At 38.0% G+C, this 15,679-nt stretch overlaps 1 protein-coding gene across 22 annotated transcripts in view; it reads right to left on the bottom strand.

The window, feature by feature from the left end:
• Positions 1-2,310: 2,310 nt before the first annotated feature.
• anks1b (ankyrin repeat and sterile alpha motif domain containing 1B) overlaps positions 2,311-15,679 on the bottom strand; it is an 810,941-nt gene continuing 797,572 nt past the window's right edge. For 15 of the 22 annotated variants that reach the window (XM_072562474.1, XM_072562483.1, XM_072562481.1 and 12 more), the window contains 4 exons: positions 14,524-14,694; positions 8,257-8,391; positions 6,084-6,173; positions 2,311-4,604 (listed from right to left, as the gene is read on the bottom strand). In XM_072562474.1, the coding sequence (XP_072418575.1) occupies positions 6,117-6,173; positions 8,257-8,391; positions 14,524-14,694 (363 nt within the window). In that variant the 3' untranslated portion in view covers positions 2,311-4,604; positions 6,084-6,116. The other 7 variants (XM_072562476.1, XM_072562493.1, XM_072562495.1 and 4 more) reach the window with 4 other exon arrangements.

Below are 15,679 nucleotides of genomic sequence, written 5' to 3' on the forward strand. Positions count from 1 at the left end.
ATAATACTTCCAGACCAGAAGTGCTTGAATAAACTCCTGAGGAAGGTATTTAAAGCTGAGATGATTTAAAATCAGGTATATGAAAGCTTAATCAGACTTTGTGAGATTGTGAGTCAAAAACACAGTTAAATTAAATCTTCTGAAATGTTAGAGAAATACTTTCTTCTCTGGTGTAAGTACCGTACAAGGGGTGGTTTGGGTAATGTACAGGGGTCTTTGGGCTCTGTGAAGGAGTGCCTTGGGAAGTTAAATGGCTGTTTACAGTCACAGGAATATCTAAGCAATCTTCAGAAAAGGAGGATCAGGAAAGGAACTAGGTACTAATTGTAGCAAGTGGTAGAGAAACAAATTTCCTTGGAATGAAATAAGAAAAGAAAAATGGCTCAGGATAGTCACAAATATTCTGTTTTGAAAATTGTTAAAACCAAACCAAACCAATCATCTATCATGCCAGATTTCAATCTGGGATCTGACTTGTCCAATAATGACATCAAACTAGGATTATAACATAATGTACTGCATAGTCTTTTAGAAGCCAACAATAATTTCCCATCTGGGGCAAACAAAATGCAGACTGCAGTATGGTCTGGAGATCAGTTTATTAAATATGACCACATTTTGCATTAGGTCTCATTTTAGAAATCTGTCAACAGTTAAAATTAATACCTCCTCATAAATTGTGATATGCAAATGGTCTTTATTTACATTTCTGTGTGAATTCAGGGACTTTTGCAAATAACATATTGAAGGCCATGAAACCTCGGTAACATTGGCAAACTTGTTCAGGGTAGAAATTCCTCACTATCTGGTTACAGAAGTCTCAGCAGTATTCCTTCAACATCATTTTGATCAATTGCTGATGCATACCAACAAATCAGTTTTTACAGAAATTTCATGGGTCAACATAGAATATTCCTGTAATGTTATTGAGATTAAAAAAATGCAACTTTAACAAATAAGGTGCACCAGGAGGCACTCCCTCCTTGTGAAGAATTATAAGAATTTTTGAGGAGGCAATGCTGCACTAATGTCAGCATTGATATTAAATTTGGAATATAAATGACATGTCTGCTCCTTCCTTGTTTGGATGGTCTCTATTTAAACCTCATTGATTTCATATAACTAAATTAAATATTTAATTGGTATTATGCTAATCACATCAGTGTGCTGTTCACCAGGACAGTAAAAGTCAAACTTCCACTATTTATTCAGCAAAGTTGTAGGAATAAAGCAGTTTGCTGGCACATCAAGTGACTGATGTGTACTTTCAACTGACATCTCACGCCTGCCTGATTCAGCTCACTGTCTATTCTCTGTCCTTTATACAGCAATGAAAACATTGAGTGTGTATGTCAAATGATGTAGTTAGACCAAAAAGACAGCTTGGATGAGAGTTAATGACAGAGGTTGAACATATAGCCTTATAGGTCTGGAAGGATAAAGCTGTTTTACAAGGATTAGAAAAGCTCCTCCTCTCACCACTGTATTTTATGATGTATGAATGGTGTTTATTTCTTTGGTAAAACAATAATAATTTTGACAAATAAGATCAGAATTAAACATCCTCATACAATTTTTTTTTATAAACCTTTATTAGATTTATTCAGCCATTTTATTGATACCATGTCAACGTGCCTACAGAACTGCTTGACTGTTTTGAAGTCTCCAGTGATTGTGTCTTTTATTAAAGGCCAGGAGGATTCAATTTCCATCCACCTTAGAATATTTCTTGTGTGAGTTGGAGGTTTTTCATCCCTTCCATGGATGATATTGAAAATACAGTAAAATATGAACTTAAGTCACAAATGCAGCCATAAATTTGATCAAATGTGAATGACTATTAAATTCAAATTGGGTACAAATAAATACCATGAATCTCAGAAACAGGAAATTAAGGTTTGTATTTCACACTTCTGCTTAATATACAGTTGCCTTTAGGGAATCAATATATAATTATCTAATGAAGAATCGTGACAATTCAGGTTTGTGGTGTGGAATCTATAGCGATCCAGTATGCTTCCATTCGGATTAACTAAAGATCCCATAAGGCTAAATGATAAAGGAAAACTTTGGCATCAAATGGATTTACAACCAGGAATCAATTGAGTTTCAAATTCCAACACCATAATTTATATACATTGTAAATAATTCAAAAAGGTACACCTCCTGATTCAAACTAATGCTCTGATAAATACTATAGGAGAAAGGGATTCTGACCAATTCACAATTTGATCAAAATGCAGGCTTTTGGCCTTTAATGAACATGAGATAATAACGTTCGCAAAACAGTGAAACAAATTGTAAAACGTCTATGTTTATACATCCTGTTTATTTAATGTGCTTTTGCAGGATATAAATAATGACAAAATTACAAAATTTGTAACTGGAAGCCCAAGCATATATACAATGATTAGTTGCAGCGAGGCCACTATTTTATCCCCATACATTTTCATTTTGGTACCATGTTTACAGTGTTTTTTTTAAACTGCCAAATTACTACATACATGTATCAACAGTGAATAGGCAAGATATGTACAAGGAAACCGCATTGTTCAAGTACTATAATACTGTATTAAAAGATTAACACTGAATTGAACTAAAATTCAGTCCAACCGTACAATATACATTTGATTATCAATTACAATCCAAGCTCTAATGGTCATTCCTTAACTTATATTTGGGTGACCTTTATCAGTAAGCCCAGCTTAATTTCTATATCATATAAAAATAATGTAACATTGAAACAACTTAAGACCATTATTACACAAGTTCAATAAGGATTCTAAAATAAACATTAAATTGATTCACAATAGATTTTTGTCTCAAATAGATGATGCCATTCTTTACAGTGCTGCCTATTCACACCATAGTTAAATTCGAGCTCAACGTGGTTTCAATTGGCAATGCAGCATAGCTGTATTATAGGCAGCTGCATCTTATTTTTTGCAAACAATTGAGAAACAAGATGATTCTCATATTCAATAAACACTGATCGTTCCAGGTAGTAAATCAGTTGATTGTGGTTTCACAGGTTTAGTTCAAAAAACGTCATGTGCTGCATTGTTTTGAAAGAAATCAGTCACAGATCTTAGTCTTTGCCTCTAACGGAAGATGCATCACACTGCCAAGCAAGTCACTATTCGTGATATTTTGTGTTTTGTACTATAGAACAAAAATATATTCATTGTGCCATGTTTCATTTAAATTTCACAACCACACGTGCAGACAATAGATTTTCTGAAATAGCTATTTTTTTAAAATCTGAAAAGGCAACCTCTTCTGCATCCAGCACTGTTACTTGGATTGCTAACGTATCCATTGTCAGTGCACGGTATTGAATACGCAATGTGCCTCCACCTGTAATGCAATGCTGTCAGTTTGCAGAAATTAACACCTTCTTCTACTGCACAAAGGACCTCACCAACATCGCGATCGGCTGCATTGGAATGATGGATGTCTTTCTCCCCACCAAAGTCATAGAGAAAATTGTTTTTAAAAAATGGGAATTCACTTCCATTGAGCCTCTCAATTGCCACTGGACAAAATGTTTTAAAATTAGATAACTATGCTGAATACTGCTTTAGAAATAAGACTGAAAATTGGTTTCAAGTGTAAAACTCCTGATTTTTGTTTCTGTCTTTTAAAACATTCTTTATTCTTTCACATTTAGGAGCAAAATGTCACAAAATCACTACTGCTTACCTGAAAAAAAATTTAAAAATCCTCATACTAACATTTGCCGTACCACATTACCAAAAAAAAAAAAATCATAAAATTCTTTTCAGTGCAGATCAGTGTTTGAAACAAGGGCAAGAGGAATCTGAAGGTACTGGTCTGATTGAATGTTGATATGTTGTGAAATTTCCAGTAAAACAATAGTGAACTTCACAACAATTACCTAAAGCATTTGCAAATCACTAAAACAGCAGTAATTTCAAATCAAAAGCAGTTATCGAAATAGCTTAGCCTTTTTTCAAACAATATCCCAAGACTACAATACATAAATTGCAGATATTTTTGTGAAAAAGTGTTAGTCCAAAAGAAATTTTTTAAAAAAAGCTTAAGACTTGTTATCAGCTTTTAGCAGCATTCAAGTTATCAGATGGGCAGAAGAGAGCTTGAGAGTTAGAGTCCACTGATTTCTTCTAAATCGCGATGACCCGAAAAAATTTGAAGAGCAAAGTTACATCAAGACCAAGAAAAAAACTCTTGAAACTGCATCAGCTTAAATCCTTCTGATGGACTGGTTTTAAATAAGTCTAAAGACAGTTGTCGTGTGTCAGTGTCATTCCTGTTGCTACAGTGGGAGGAATGTCAAGGAAAAATAGCAGCTTCATGCAGTGATGACAGTAACTGTGTAAAGGTCACTCAGCGAGTGCAGTTTTCCTCTCCACTGGGTCAGAGGTCACCAGAGGAGACAAAATGTGCTGCTTGCAGGGATTGCTCAAAAGAGTGCGAAGGCACAGACAGAGGAGAATGAGACATAGCGTTTAGAATATCGTGGTCTCATACTTAGTGCTCATCGCCCTTTTTGATTCTTGTACAGGTTCCACAATCCAAGGTACATTAGGATGAGTCTTTTGTTCCAGAAGAGGTTGATCGATCTGCAGGCAAAGAATAAAAAGAAGACTTCCTTAGCAAATGGGGATATCAATTACTGATGAATAACAAAATTAATAAACGCACTAGAGTTTTAATGCCTCCACAAACCATGTTCAAATTCTCTTTGACATGAAGTAAGGCTACATTCCATTTCAATTCTACTGAAAGAAACAGTAGTTGCATTTTAATAACAGCAAAGTACAGTAGCTCCATCACATGACTTCCTCAGCCATATGAATGTTAAGCCTGGCTTCCGCACCTACTGAACATCTCAGGTATACTGGATGCTGGGATGGTAGGAGGGGTCATTCCAACATGTGAAGAGTGCACATATACACACACACACACACGCGCACGCACACACACATATATGCATCAAAACCCAGTTATCTGAAATAAGTTTGTCAACCAACTAGTTTTGTTTCCACTATAAATGATTCAAATAAAGATGAAAACTAAAGGTATAATCGCACCTTATTGGGAATATAGCTAATTGATTTCTTTTACTGAGGTGTTCGATCACAATAATGAAATTGAAATTAATTACAATGCAATAGAAATCTGAAAATTTTACAGGAATGTTTTACAATTTGGGGAGACTATTGGCTGACCAGCATACTATGTATTACTGGATATTGCTAAAATAACATGAATTTACAGAAATTGTGTTTTGTGGCTGTTTTAAGGCCTTACATAAACTGCCAAGTCTTTGTCAACTTATGGTTGAAGCTTCACTAGCTAGGTAAATAAATTTACCACTGCAAGTGTTAGAAGTGACAGTTCAAGTGAATCCATTGGAAGGTTGGTACTGAACATTGAGCAACAACAATAATACTAATGAAAGGGCCTCAAAAGACACTTAAGTGATGTGAATCTTTCGCTCTTGAGAGCTAGCCCTAATAAAGCAGACTACTTACTAGAAGTGATTCTTTAAATGGTCATAGAACCAGCAACAACCCTAGAGAATAGGAACACCCACTGGCCACAGAGCAGCATAGTAGGTTGTGCCATGGGCTGGCTTGGTTGCAGGCTTGAATCTGCAACTTCCCACACGAGGAATTCCGAATCTAGGTTGACCCTTAAGGACAAGCACGGAGAGGAGATGAGGCATTCCTACACTAGCTGGGGGGAGGTGGGGTAGGCGACGAGGAGGAAACAGAGGCAGTTTCATCCTAGGCCACTTCCACACACCACCACACAACGCCCTGTTTAGACAGGTATCAGACTGCCCTGGCTGTAGGCCAACTGACCATCCACTCGGGGAGAGGAGGCAAATATATTTTTTTTAAAATGGGTCAAAAGAAAGAAAAACAGACCTGGTGATATTTCCCTTCCCCCCCCCACACCCCCCACCACCACCTCCACCCTTACCCCACTGCTGCATGATACTTGGAAGTTTAGAAACGTCAATTGTTTTGTGCTCATTTTAAATTACACTATTTAGACGATTACAGCATAGGCCAGCTGCAAAAGACACGTACCTAGTGTTTTACAGAAACTGGTCTTTGATGAAATCATGTAAAAAAAGACCATTCGTTGTTGGTATCCGCCTTATTACCATTCTGCATCTCCTAGAGACGGTGCGATTAAAACTGTTAAAGGGGAAATCTCACCACAGCACAATTCATTGTTATTGTGCGTAAACAATACATCATTCAAAAATACTAATAAACTATAGAGCAACTTGTATGTTAAGGCATATTATCCATAACCTAAGTTAAACAAAATATATTTGAAGCACCTTCCATGAAGTCTGTGTGATACCAAAGTACAGTAATTATAGCAACCAACAAAACTCAGAAGAGTTGGTAAGTTGCTCCACTGTATTACTTTCGACTATTTACTTAACATAGATTACGTTTAAACCCATCATCTGACTCATAATTTCATGGAGGTTTTTAAGATCTGAAAACCTGGAAGGTGCAACTTAGAGATCTTACTGCCAGGTGGGCTAAAAGAAAATCTTTACATTGGTGTGATTAAACACACAGGATTCTAAAATAATACATTAAGCAAATTTCTTGAATGAAAAATCAAATGTACATTTGATGCACTAGATATTAGGATTATAAAGCCATTCCATTTGCACCAAAAGCTGAGGTGCTCAGTTACTGGAAACATATACCACCATTTTAAAACAAGCAGCAAAACACAAAGTGGCAGATTTAACAAGCTTAATACTAACAGCACGGGGTGTATATTTGCTTTGCTAACTGCATTGTTTTGCTTACTGCAAATAAGAAAATATTCTTTTTTGAATCTCTAGTGGCATTAATTCAGGCCAATTTGAAAAATGTTCAATTAAACTGCTAATTTTCACTGTACTGTTAGTAAGCATCCTGTAAGGTCCAAGCCACGAAAGCAATATCCAATCCTAATGCATTCAATTTTTAAAATCATTTTAAAACAAAACCATGATTAAAATGTTGCACATGGTCAGAAAGACTGCATATCCAAAAGGATTACATTTTAGAATAATTTTAAATAGCAAAATTAAATTCCATCATTTAGCTCTAAATAATACAGCAGCTCAAAATTCCATAAGATTCCAGAATGGAATGGGCATTTGTGATCTATACAGAAATACATAATATGACTATATTATCTATAGCATGCCACACATTTTTTTTCCAAAAGTAGGTGGTGTCTCATTAGTGATGACTATTGGTTTCAGACCACAGGCTGTTCCTTTTAGATCCTATATAGTGAGAGAATGCTGGGCCTTCAGAGGGTAGTCAAGATGCCAAGGAGGTAATACTGCAGTAACATGCAGTCATTTTACATGCTTCCACACTGCACTCTGTTCAGCAAATTAGTTTTTCTTTAAATGTATAAAAGGATCAGTTTGACATGTCTGCAATGAAGTTAAGGTCTGTAGGTGTTAAGATTGAACAATGAACACAGCGAATGTCTAGGCTAAAATTCAATGTGTGCCCAACAAAACTCCAAATGCCACATTTGTTTTCTATTCTTAATAAAGGTCTTTGAAAAACCTTATTGAAGTTGTGGCGTCATGATGGAGCTGCTGGAATAATACTTCATTCATAAATAATTAAATGCGCATCAGAGAACCTACAAAAAGCTATGGTTGTTTTTAATGCAGGCTTATATCTCATTAGCATCTATAATAATACAGAAATTCAAACTAAGCTTGCCTGAAAAAGTTGCAGGTATAGACATGCTAAGCTGCACCAGGACCCCCAGAAGGTAAGATGGGTATCAGCAGATTTATAAACATAGCATTACATTTCAATTCACATCATTTTATCCTGATTATTTTACAAACAAAATGCATTCAACTTATTTGTTTGACAGAATCTAGCTTCTGAATGCCCATTTACATTGACCAATAATTCAAAAATCGGTTGTGATTTTGAGATTAAATTCAATCTGCTATTTTGTTTTACTGAAAGGGAACTAAGAGCCATTTTCAAATGTTGCACATTGTTGGTGGGCCAGTTCCTTGGATGCTTTAATAAAATGAGCTGCTTCCTTTTAATCAAATTCAAACAAATTGAAAAACATTTTTCTGAAGCGCTATATTGAAGCATCACACCAACTGAATTTTAGCCTTGGACAGTTAATAACATTTGATGCCAGAGGAAAAACTCAAGAGGGAAAGACACAGCAATGCACACAAAGGAAAAATAAGACCTGAAACTTGTGCGGCAGAGAATGATGAAACTTGGAAGGAAGAGGAAGAGGAGGAGGAGGAGGAGGAGGAGGATGGGGAGGCCTGTGAGGGGTGTAAATATGATCTAAGGACCATCTGTTATTTGGATGTTTCACCTGAAAGAAAGTGTAAACAACATAGCTATACATATGCGTCATAAAAATGCAGAGGCATTCTTAGCAAAAGAGACACTTTCAAGTGTTGTTATCTAAAAATTATACAAGACCAAACGCTCTCCTGGGCTTTCTCATTATCACCAACTCTCCGGCCCATGCCATGCCCATTATCTATTTAGTGTCATCAGCTGGAAATAGGTGTGATGTAAGGGAGCTGCCAATGATGACTTTCACTCCCTCCTATTGTGGCACCATCTTATTTCTATTCCACAGCTCCCTAAAGTGATTAAAATGGAAACTTGCCACAAGTGCAAGAATGGGGCATAGCTGATCCCTACAACATTACTTTTAATGCATTGGCAAAAACAGACTGTGGTTTGGAGACAGATCTTTTAACCATCCTAGAACCCATTTATATCGCTTGGGAAAAATCTACAAGACATTTTTTTTCCAACTGAAATTACATTTTCACATTTGATTTAACTAATACGGTACAAGTTTAGGGCTACAGGAAACATAAATCCATACTTCATTCTGAAGAAAATTAACAAGCAGATATTTATTCATTTAAAAAGTGCCAATTTTGCAGAAGAGGTTGAACTTGAATTTATACCTGGTCCAAGAAAGACACATTAACACCAAATTCCCTTGCTGCATAAAGCTGCTTCATTTTAATTGCTCTGGAATTTTTACATTTTGTTTTCCTCGACAAACATGTATTTCTCAAAAAGGAACACCTTAGCTTTCTGCACAAATGCTGGTGTCCTTCCAACTGGGATTTGTTGAGGCACAACAGCCCTGTAAAGTTCTCAGCACCTCAAAGACCCTCATGGTCACTGTACAGTTCCTCATCAGCACCACAAGTAATCCTGTCAGTGCTGTAAGGCATGTAAAAGCCAAACTGCAAATTGCATTGGCATGCAACCGGGCAACTTGAATTTTTTCCATTGCTTTTATGGTGAATACTCAACCAGAAGTTTACACATCCTTGTTCACTTCAACTTATAACAGAAGCAGCAAGGGAAACCTCAGAAAAATGATTTGAACAAAAATCTCATGTCCAAGAGACAGGTTTCAAAGTGCTAAATACATTCGGTAATACAATTTTATCCTAACAACATCGCAAAATGATTTACCAATTTGTTAGGCTATCAGCTGCACTAGCTGTTTTGGTATTGGTTGGGGTTAGAAGGGGTGTTAGTTCATATATACTATGATTAAACACAGCCAATGGGAGTCTGCTTTCTGTGCCATCTCACTTCACCCAATGGCAGAGACCTCTTTGTTTCTGTAATGAAGCTTAAAGATATGCTTAGACATGGAATTTTAGTGGAAAGCTACTGGAGAGAGACTGCTGCCCAACTTGGGAATGCTTTCATGAAGGAAGGAGGAAGACTGGTGAGTGAAATGAATAAATAATTATGGACTCAATGTGAAATCTTCACCAGCACCCCCCCCCCCCCCCAACTCTGCAACTACTGAGAGAGGGTCTGAGGATGCAGTTATAAATTGTACCCTGGCTCATTTAGCTCGCATATGCAGAATAACAATGAAGATCAGGCTTTCATCTTGGAAAGGCAGCATGCTTCCTAACATGTTTCAGGTTCATCTGGAAATCTTGTTTGAGAAGGACTGACCCTACACTGATCTGGCAACATGAGGCAGCAGGCACCAATTCTATGATCACAGGTTCCTTCTGGACTCTTCCCATGCTCCTCAAGTCTTCAGAATTCCCCTGGCCCTGATCTCCAACTTCCCTACCACCTCCAAACTGAAGGCATTCCTGTGCCATATCAATGACGGACAACATCCCCCTTCCCAACCCTTGATGACCAGGGAGTAACCTACACACTGCAGCCTTATATTGCTAGTGTTTCATCCTGGGGGCTAGCTGCAGTGCCCATTCAGTTGCCCACAAGGCAGAAGGTGCAGATTCTCAATAAAGTGAGGTCCTGCCATCTTCAGTCTTGCCATATTCTGTGGCAAAATTTGGCCTCACCAATGCCTTTGCTATAAACTTGTCTCCAGATGTTTTGGAGATTAGCATACTGGAAAGTATGCACAATTAAGCATTTTCTCATAACAAAACAGAGTTTGTATTGTGATCCTCTGAATGACAACAGCACAACAGCGTTGTCAATGATATTATGCACAGTGTCCCCTATTCCTACCTCCATAACTTAGGTCCAGAGCTGCCCAGGACTTTTCCCCAACTATCACACATGCCCTGGCAGAATAATAATGCCCAGCTCTCCTGTCAATCTGTCAAATAGAACCAAGGAAACAATTCCACCTATTACTGCAATACTGATGGTAAGCACTCTCTCGCAACTCCCCAGAATGGAAAGGTAGACAACCTAAAATTCATCTTGCCTTCTCCACTCACCGAGATATTGGGAGCATTAGGGGTTCATTGGAAGAGGACAGGGTTGAAATGAAAACAGAGGAAAAAATTATTCTATTTTCCCCAATATCCTCGATTGTAACACTCAACATGCATTACCCTATAGCACTTGCCAAATGGCAATCCCCGCTAAGATAAGTGGATTGTCAGATTCAATTTTGAAGAGGAAAAGCAGATAGAGCAGCTTTAATGCTCGCCAGGGAAATTCAATTTGGCACTCAGGTCGGTTTCCACACACCGGAAACCAATGAGGATTGCCAGCCTCCCGGAATAGTCAGGAGTGCAATGGAACCAGCATCAACTTCCTGGCAGAAAAATATTCCGGGAGGGATTTTAACAACACACACATCCAATCAAATTCAAATCTCCTTAAACCAAAAAAGAAGTTATTAAGACTCCGAGTGGCTGGGATTTTGTCAGGTTGCAATGGGAATGGTGGCTTATCTGACCAGCTTTTGGGAGGATGGAGGGTGGGGACAAGCGGCCCTAACTTTGGGTCAGATTTAATTGGAGGACTTGTCTAGGATCCTGCTGTCGATTTGGCATGGCTTCGGTGCTCCGTTCTCTGTGACTGACTCCGGGGGTGATCCCAGGTACCACGAATCACGCACAAGAGAGCAGGGCTAGAGTGCCGTGTTCTTGAAATATTGAAGCATCGGGAAAGGCTGTATTTTATTGCCACTGTCCCGTGAACCAGTTGATCTCCCTGTTCCTGATGTAGCTCCGGACCCGATCTATAGCGGATAGAACAGAACGCGCTATTGTTGGTCTAAGTGCGAGTGAGAATACTTTGAGAGTCGCATCTCTTAATCTTGAAACAAGGCAGTGATTCTAAGCAGCAGCAGTAGTTTATAGTGGTGACATTATACTCGTAGCACCCTTTTTTTAAAGTAAAAGTTGCATTGAGGTGTCTTCAAGTTACATTTGCCAACTAAAAGTTTCCTAATTTTTGTTATAAAACCCTCCAGATTTAAATGATTCTTAAACCAGGCCTGGGGCAGGAAGGGGACAGGTGGCAGACATTTCCTATCTCTAAGGGGATTTCTGATCATGTCAGTGAGGAACCAGGTCCTTGCTTCCCCTCAGAGTCAGCTCACGCCATACCACTGGCTTTCCGTGACATTACGTCCACTGCCATCTCCCGAAATGTATCCAGCCAGAATTAGCAACACAAACTGATGTGCCGGCCTCTACTTTTGAGAAGCCTAAGGGATACGTTGCTCTGCATTCAGCCTGGATAATGTTCCACCAGAGCACAAGGTAAAAGTGCACGGAAGAAAACAGCACTTCACCATTCACCAATACTCATCTTCCAACCACCGCACAAAAGCCCATTCATGGTGAAATGAAGATGTGATTTGGTGCGTTTGTGGCTGCAGTTGATGAAGTTGTTCAATTCAGGATCAGAGCTTTTGGACCATTGCTAGCCACCTTTGACACCAGCTATCACCGCCAAAAGGCTTCCCCTGAAGCTCTTTATGAGTGCCAATAAAATAGGTTGCGTTTTCAAGGGGATAATGCCAAGTTGTCATACTGAGAATTTATGGGAAAGCAGTAACTCTCTGGCTGCAGCATGTGGGTGCTATTAATAGCCAGCAGAGTGGTGAATGAGGCCAGGACAGACAAATCACAAGAAAAATTCAAGAATGATTCTCTCATTAATCATCCATTTCCTGAGCTGCCTGAAAATGACGATTTGGAAAGGGTCCATGAACTCCAAACTATTAAAAGAAATTACTGTTCACACAAGTGACGGAGCAAAGAGTGGGGGACAGCGACACAAGAAGATGGAGCAGACAAAGACAGCAGTGTCAACATTAAAAATACATTCGCTGTTTTGAGAAATATTGCTATAAAGTGTTCCTACGTGAATGAAATCTGTTCTGGTGCTACACTGTATGCAGTAGCAGGTTTCAACGTTTAGAACATTTCAGTATTCCCTCATGCTTTCCTTCTTCAAATATAGGACTATAGTTGGAACTGCATATCAGAATATGCAGTTTTTGCTTGAATTTGAGAGTTCCTTTTTTCAGATTTCAGATGTCAAAGTGCAGGGCATTTATTTTGAGTTATTTGGCCAATGTAGGCTTGTTCATTCATAACTAAGATACTTTTATCCAGGTGCTTGCTGAATGTTAGAAAGCTGGAATTTTCTGCAGAATATGTTACATTGATTCACCGATTGTGTGAGGTATTCTTGAATCCTTTCTCTAGAATGTGCAGCAATTAAGTCAGAGTTTATGCCTGCAACAGCTGAGTGAATCGATAGCTGGGGACAGGTGGTGAGTTTCTGATAAATGCAGGCAACAAGACAGTAACTCAGACTGTGGCTAACAGACCAAACTGTTATAATCCATCAGAGTTTGAGGGGCCATGCTAAGGTTATTCACACTTTCCTTCTGTGGCATAGTGTAGGATAAATGATCATGACAGCTAGGATCCTTTTGTCTTGATGGGTGGACTGAGAGTACAGCATGGTTGAGGAAACAGTTTACCAGTTTTTCTTATTTCATTTGGAATGCAGCGAGGGGAACAGCTCAGGGGTTCGTTTCTTTTCACTTAATATTTCAAAATAAGACGGAGAAGAGGAAACTAAAATAACAAACTAAAAGGAAATTAATTAAAGCTTGCACATCCTATCCTACAGCATTTCTGGTACTTTATGTCAGAGTCATAACTTTATTGAAATTAAAATCTATGCAAATTTAATGGTCACCCCTCCCCCTCACTTTTGTAGCTGAACCTTTCCCACAGGTTTTCACATTAAACTGGAAAGACATTAAATCAAATTTCTGTAAATTTGTGATAGCATCCTCACAAATCTTTTCTTAACCAGTTATCGAATAGCAGATTAGTTTTTAATGGTCATTTCAAGAGTTGTTTCCTGTTAGCTGAAATCACCCAATGTGCATTTTGAGAACCAGCAGACTGAATGCATTCAAGTAGAAATGTGTTTGAGCTGATGTATTTTTTCATGCTGCACAGGTTTAGGAATGATCTATTCTATATATACTGCATGATTAGTCTGTTTAGTCATGTTTCAATTCTATCCTGGTTACCATTCCTGGGCAAAGAGAATGAGCCAGTAACCTGCTGCCAGGGTTTCTGCACTCTCAACTTAACAACTGGGCACCAGGAGGTATGGAGCATGTCTCCACTTAATCACCCTCCCAAAAATAGCATTGCGTACCTAGCAGCAAAATGATAAAGTGGGCTCAATTAATTCATATTTAAGTTAGCGATTAGCAGAATATTTTACAAATATGCTTGTCATCTTTCCTGCTCTTCCACTGATAAACAATAAAGGTTAGAAATCTCACATGATTAATGATTTAACGCATAGTCAGAAACCGTATTTCTTGGATACATTATAGCTCCTCTGTTGGTGACAAAAGCAAGCTTTGGCTTGCTGCAGGTCCCTATGGAGAAATTTCAGTCTCGATTTACTGTTTGCAACAGCTCACTAGCAGCACATACAACAATGTGCATGTCAGATAGCAATTCATTTGTATAATTACTATTGAAAGGTCATTGTTAACTTATTTCCTTCTGACTGTTTGTTGCATGTTAAACAATCTCGCATCCAATTTATATCAGCAGACAGCTAGTCCTTAATGCACAAGATCTCCAAGTGCGGCACTGAGATACAATGAATTGCTTACTGCCAATAACAAGCAGAAAAGGATCCATCTTGTTGCTATGCATCTATCTGCTTATTAGACTCTTACCACAGATTTCCGGATACTTGCTCGCGGCTTTGGAATGGGTTTGCCAGCTTTACTTTCAAGGCTATCTTGCATTGTGGGCGGGCCATGGCCACCTTTCCTGGCTTGTAGGGCCAACTGATAAGCCACTTCGAAAGCTTGTCCAAGTGTTAAAATGATCTCATAGGCTAAATTCTGGAGGAGAAATGAGAGAAACAAAACAACTGTTGGATTTATAAGTATCATTTGAAGGCAACTTAATAAAATTAAAGTGGATGAAATTGTGCGCAAATGACTATATTTTCTAACTTCAGTGGATAGGAGATGAGAAACAGAGCACTCTGAAGTATGTTCATCATTCTAATTCATATTATTAAAATAAGAATGATGAATGTCATGTCTTGTTACATTATCTTTTATTAATTTTAAACCAGCAGCACATCACTTTAATTATGAAACATGCCATTTTTAAGGTAAAGTTCAACTCATCATATCAAATTTTACAATAAGTTCGTGCTCTCAAGCTGCTTTAGTAAAATTCTCCCTTAAACCTGTTTTTCTTGATGTTTTGCACCAACTGACACACTTCTGATTTGATATGAGTATCAATATATAAATAAATAACTCCAGGGTGTTTGCTTTTGACAGATTATTCATTCTACCTAATTATATTTTGCTCTCTGAGGCTACGTAATGTAATTACGATTCAAAGGTTGTATCGTATCAGCAGTTTTAACTGACAGATTGCTAATATCTAATGCGCTTACTGCCAACAACTTTCACTGCAACACTCTGGATCTCCATGGAAACAACAGGATCTATTCCACTGCAGCTGAGTTGCTGATTCTAACTGGAGACGTCTGCAGCACTGGGGTTCATTTTCTAGCCATTTCTGTTTGAACTATTTCCAGTATATTACCATTAGAATGCTTCTACAAATATTCTCTGGAATGGCTAATATTGTGACTTGAACATTTTCCCATAATTGATCCTTAGATCTCACAATGTTGAAATTAAAAGTATGTTTTCTCCCAGTGCTCTAGTAGACTGAACTCCCTGTTTAAGATGATCAAGGAAGGCTAGTGTTGCAGAGATGCCTTTCTCCTTTGAATAAGTGAATTTTGGAGGTTCACCTTTTTATATATTTGAGTCCACATAATATATAATCCCAAATATCATT

Source organism: Chiloscyllium punctatum, chromosome 44 (genome assembly GCF_047496795.1).
Source record: "Chiloscyllium punctatum isolate Juve2018m chromosome 44, sChiPun1.3, whole genome shotgun sequence".
Classification (NCBI taxonomy): domain Eukaryota; kingdom Metazoa; phylum Chordata; class Chondrichthyes; order Orectolobiformes; family Hemiscylliidae; genus Chiloscyllium; species Chiloscyllium punctatum.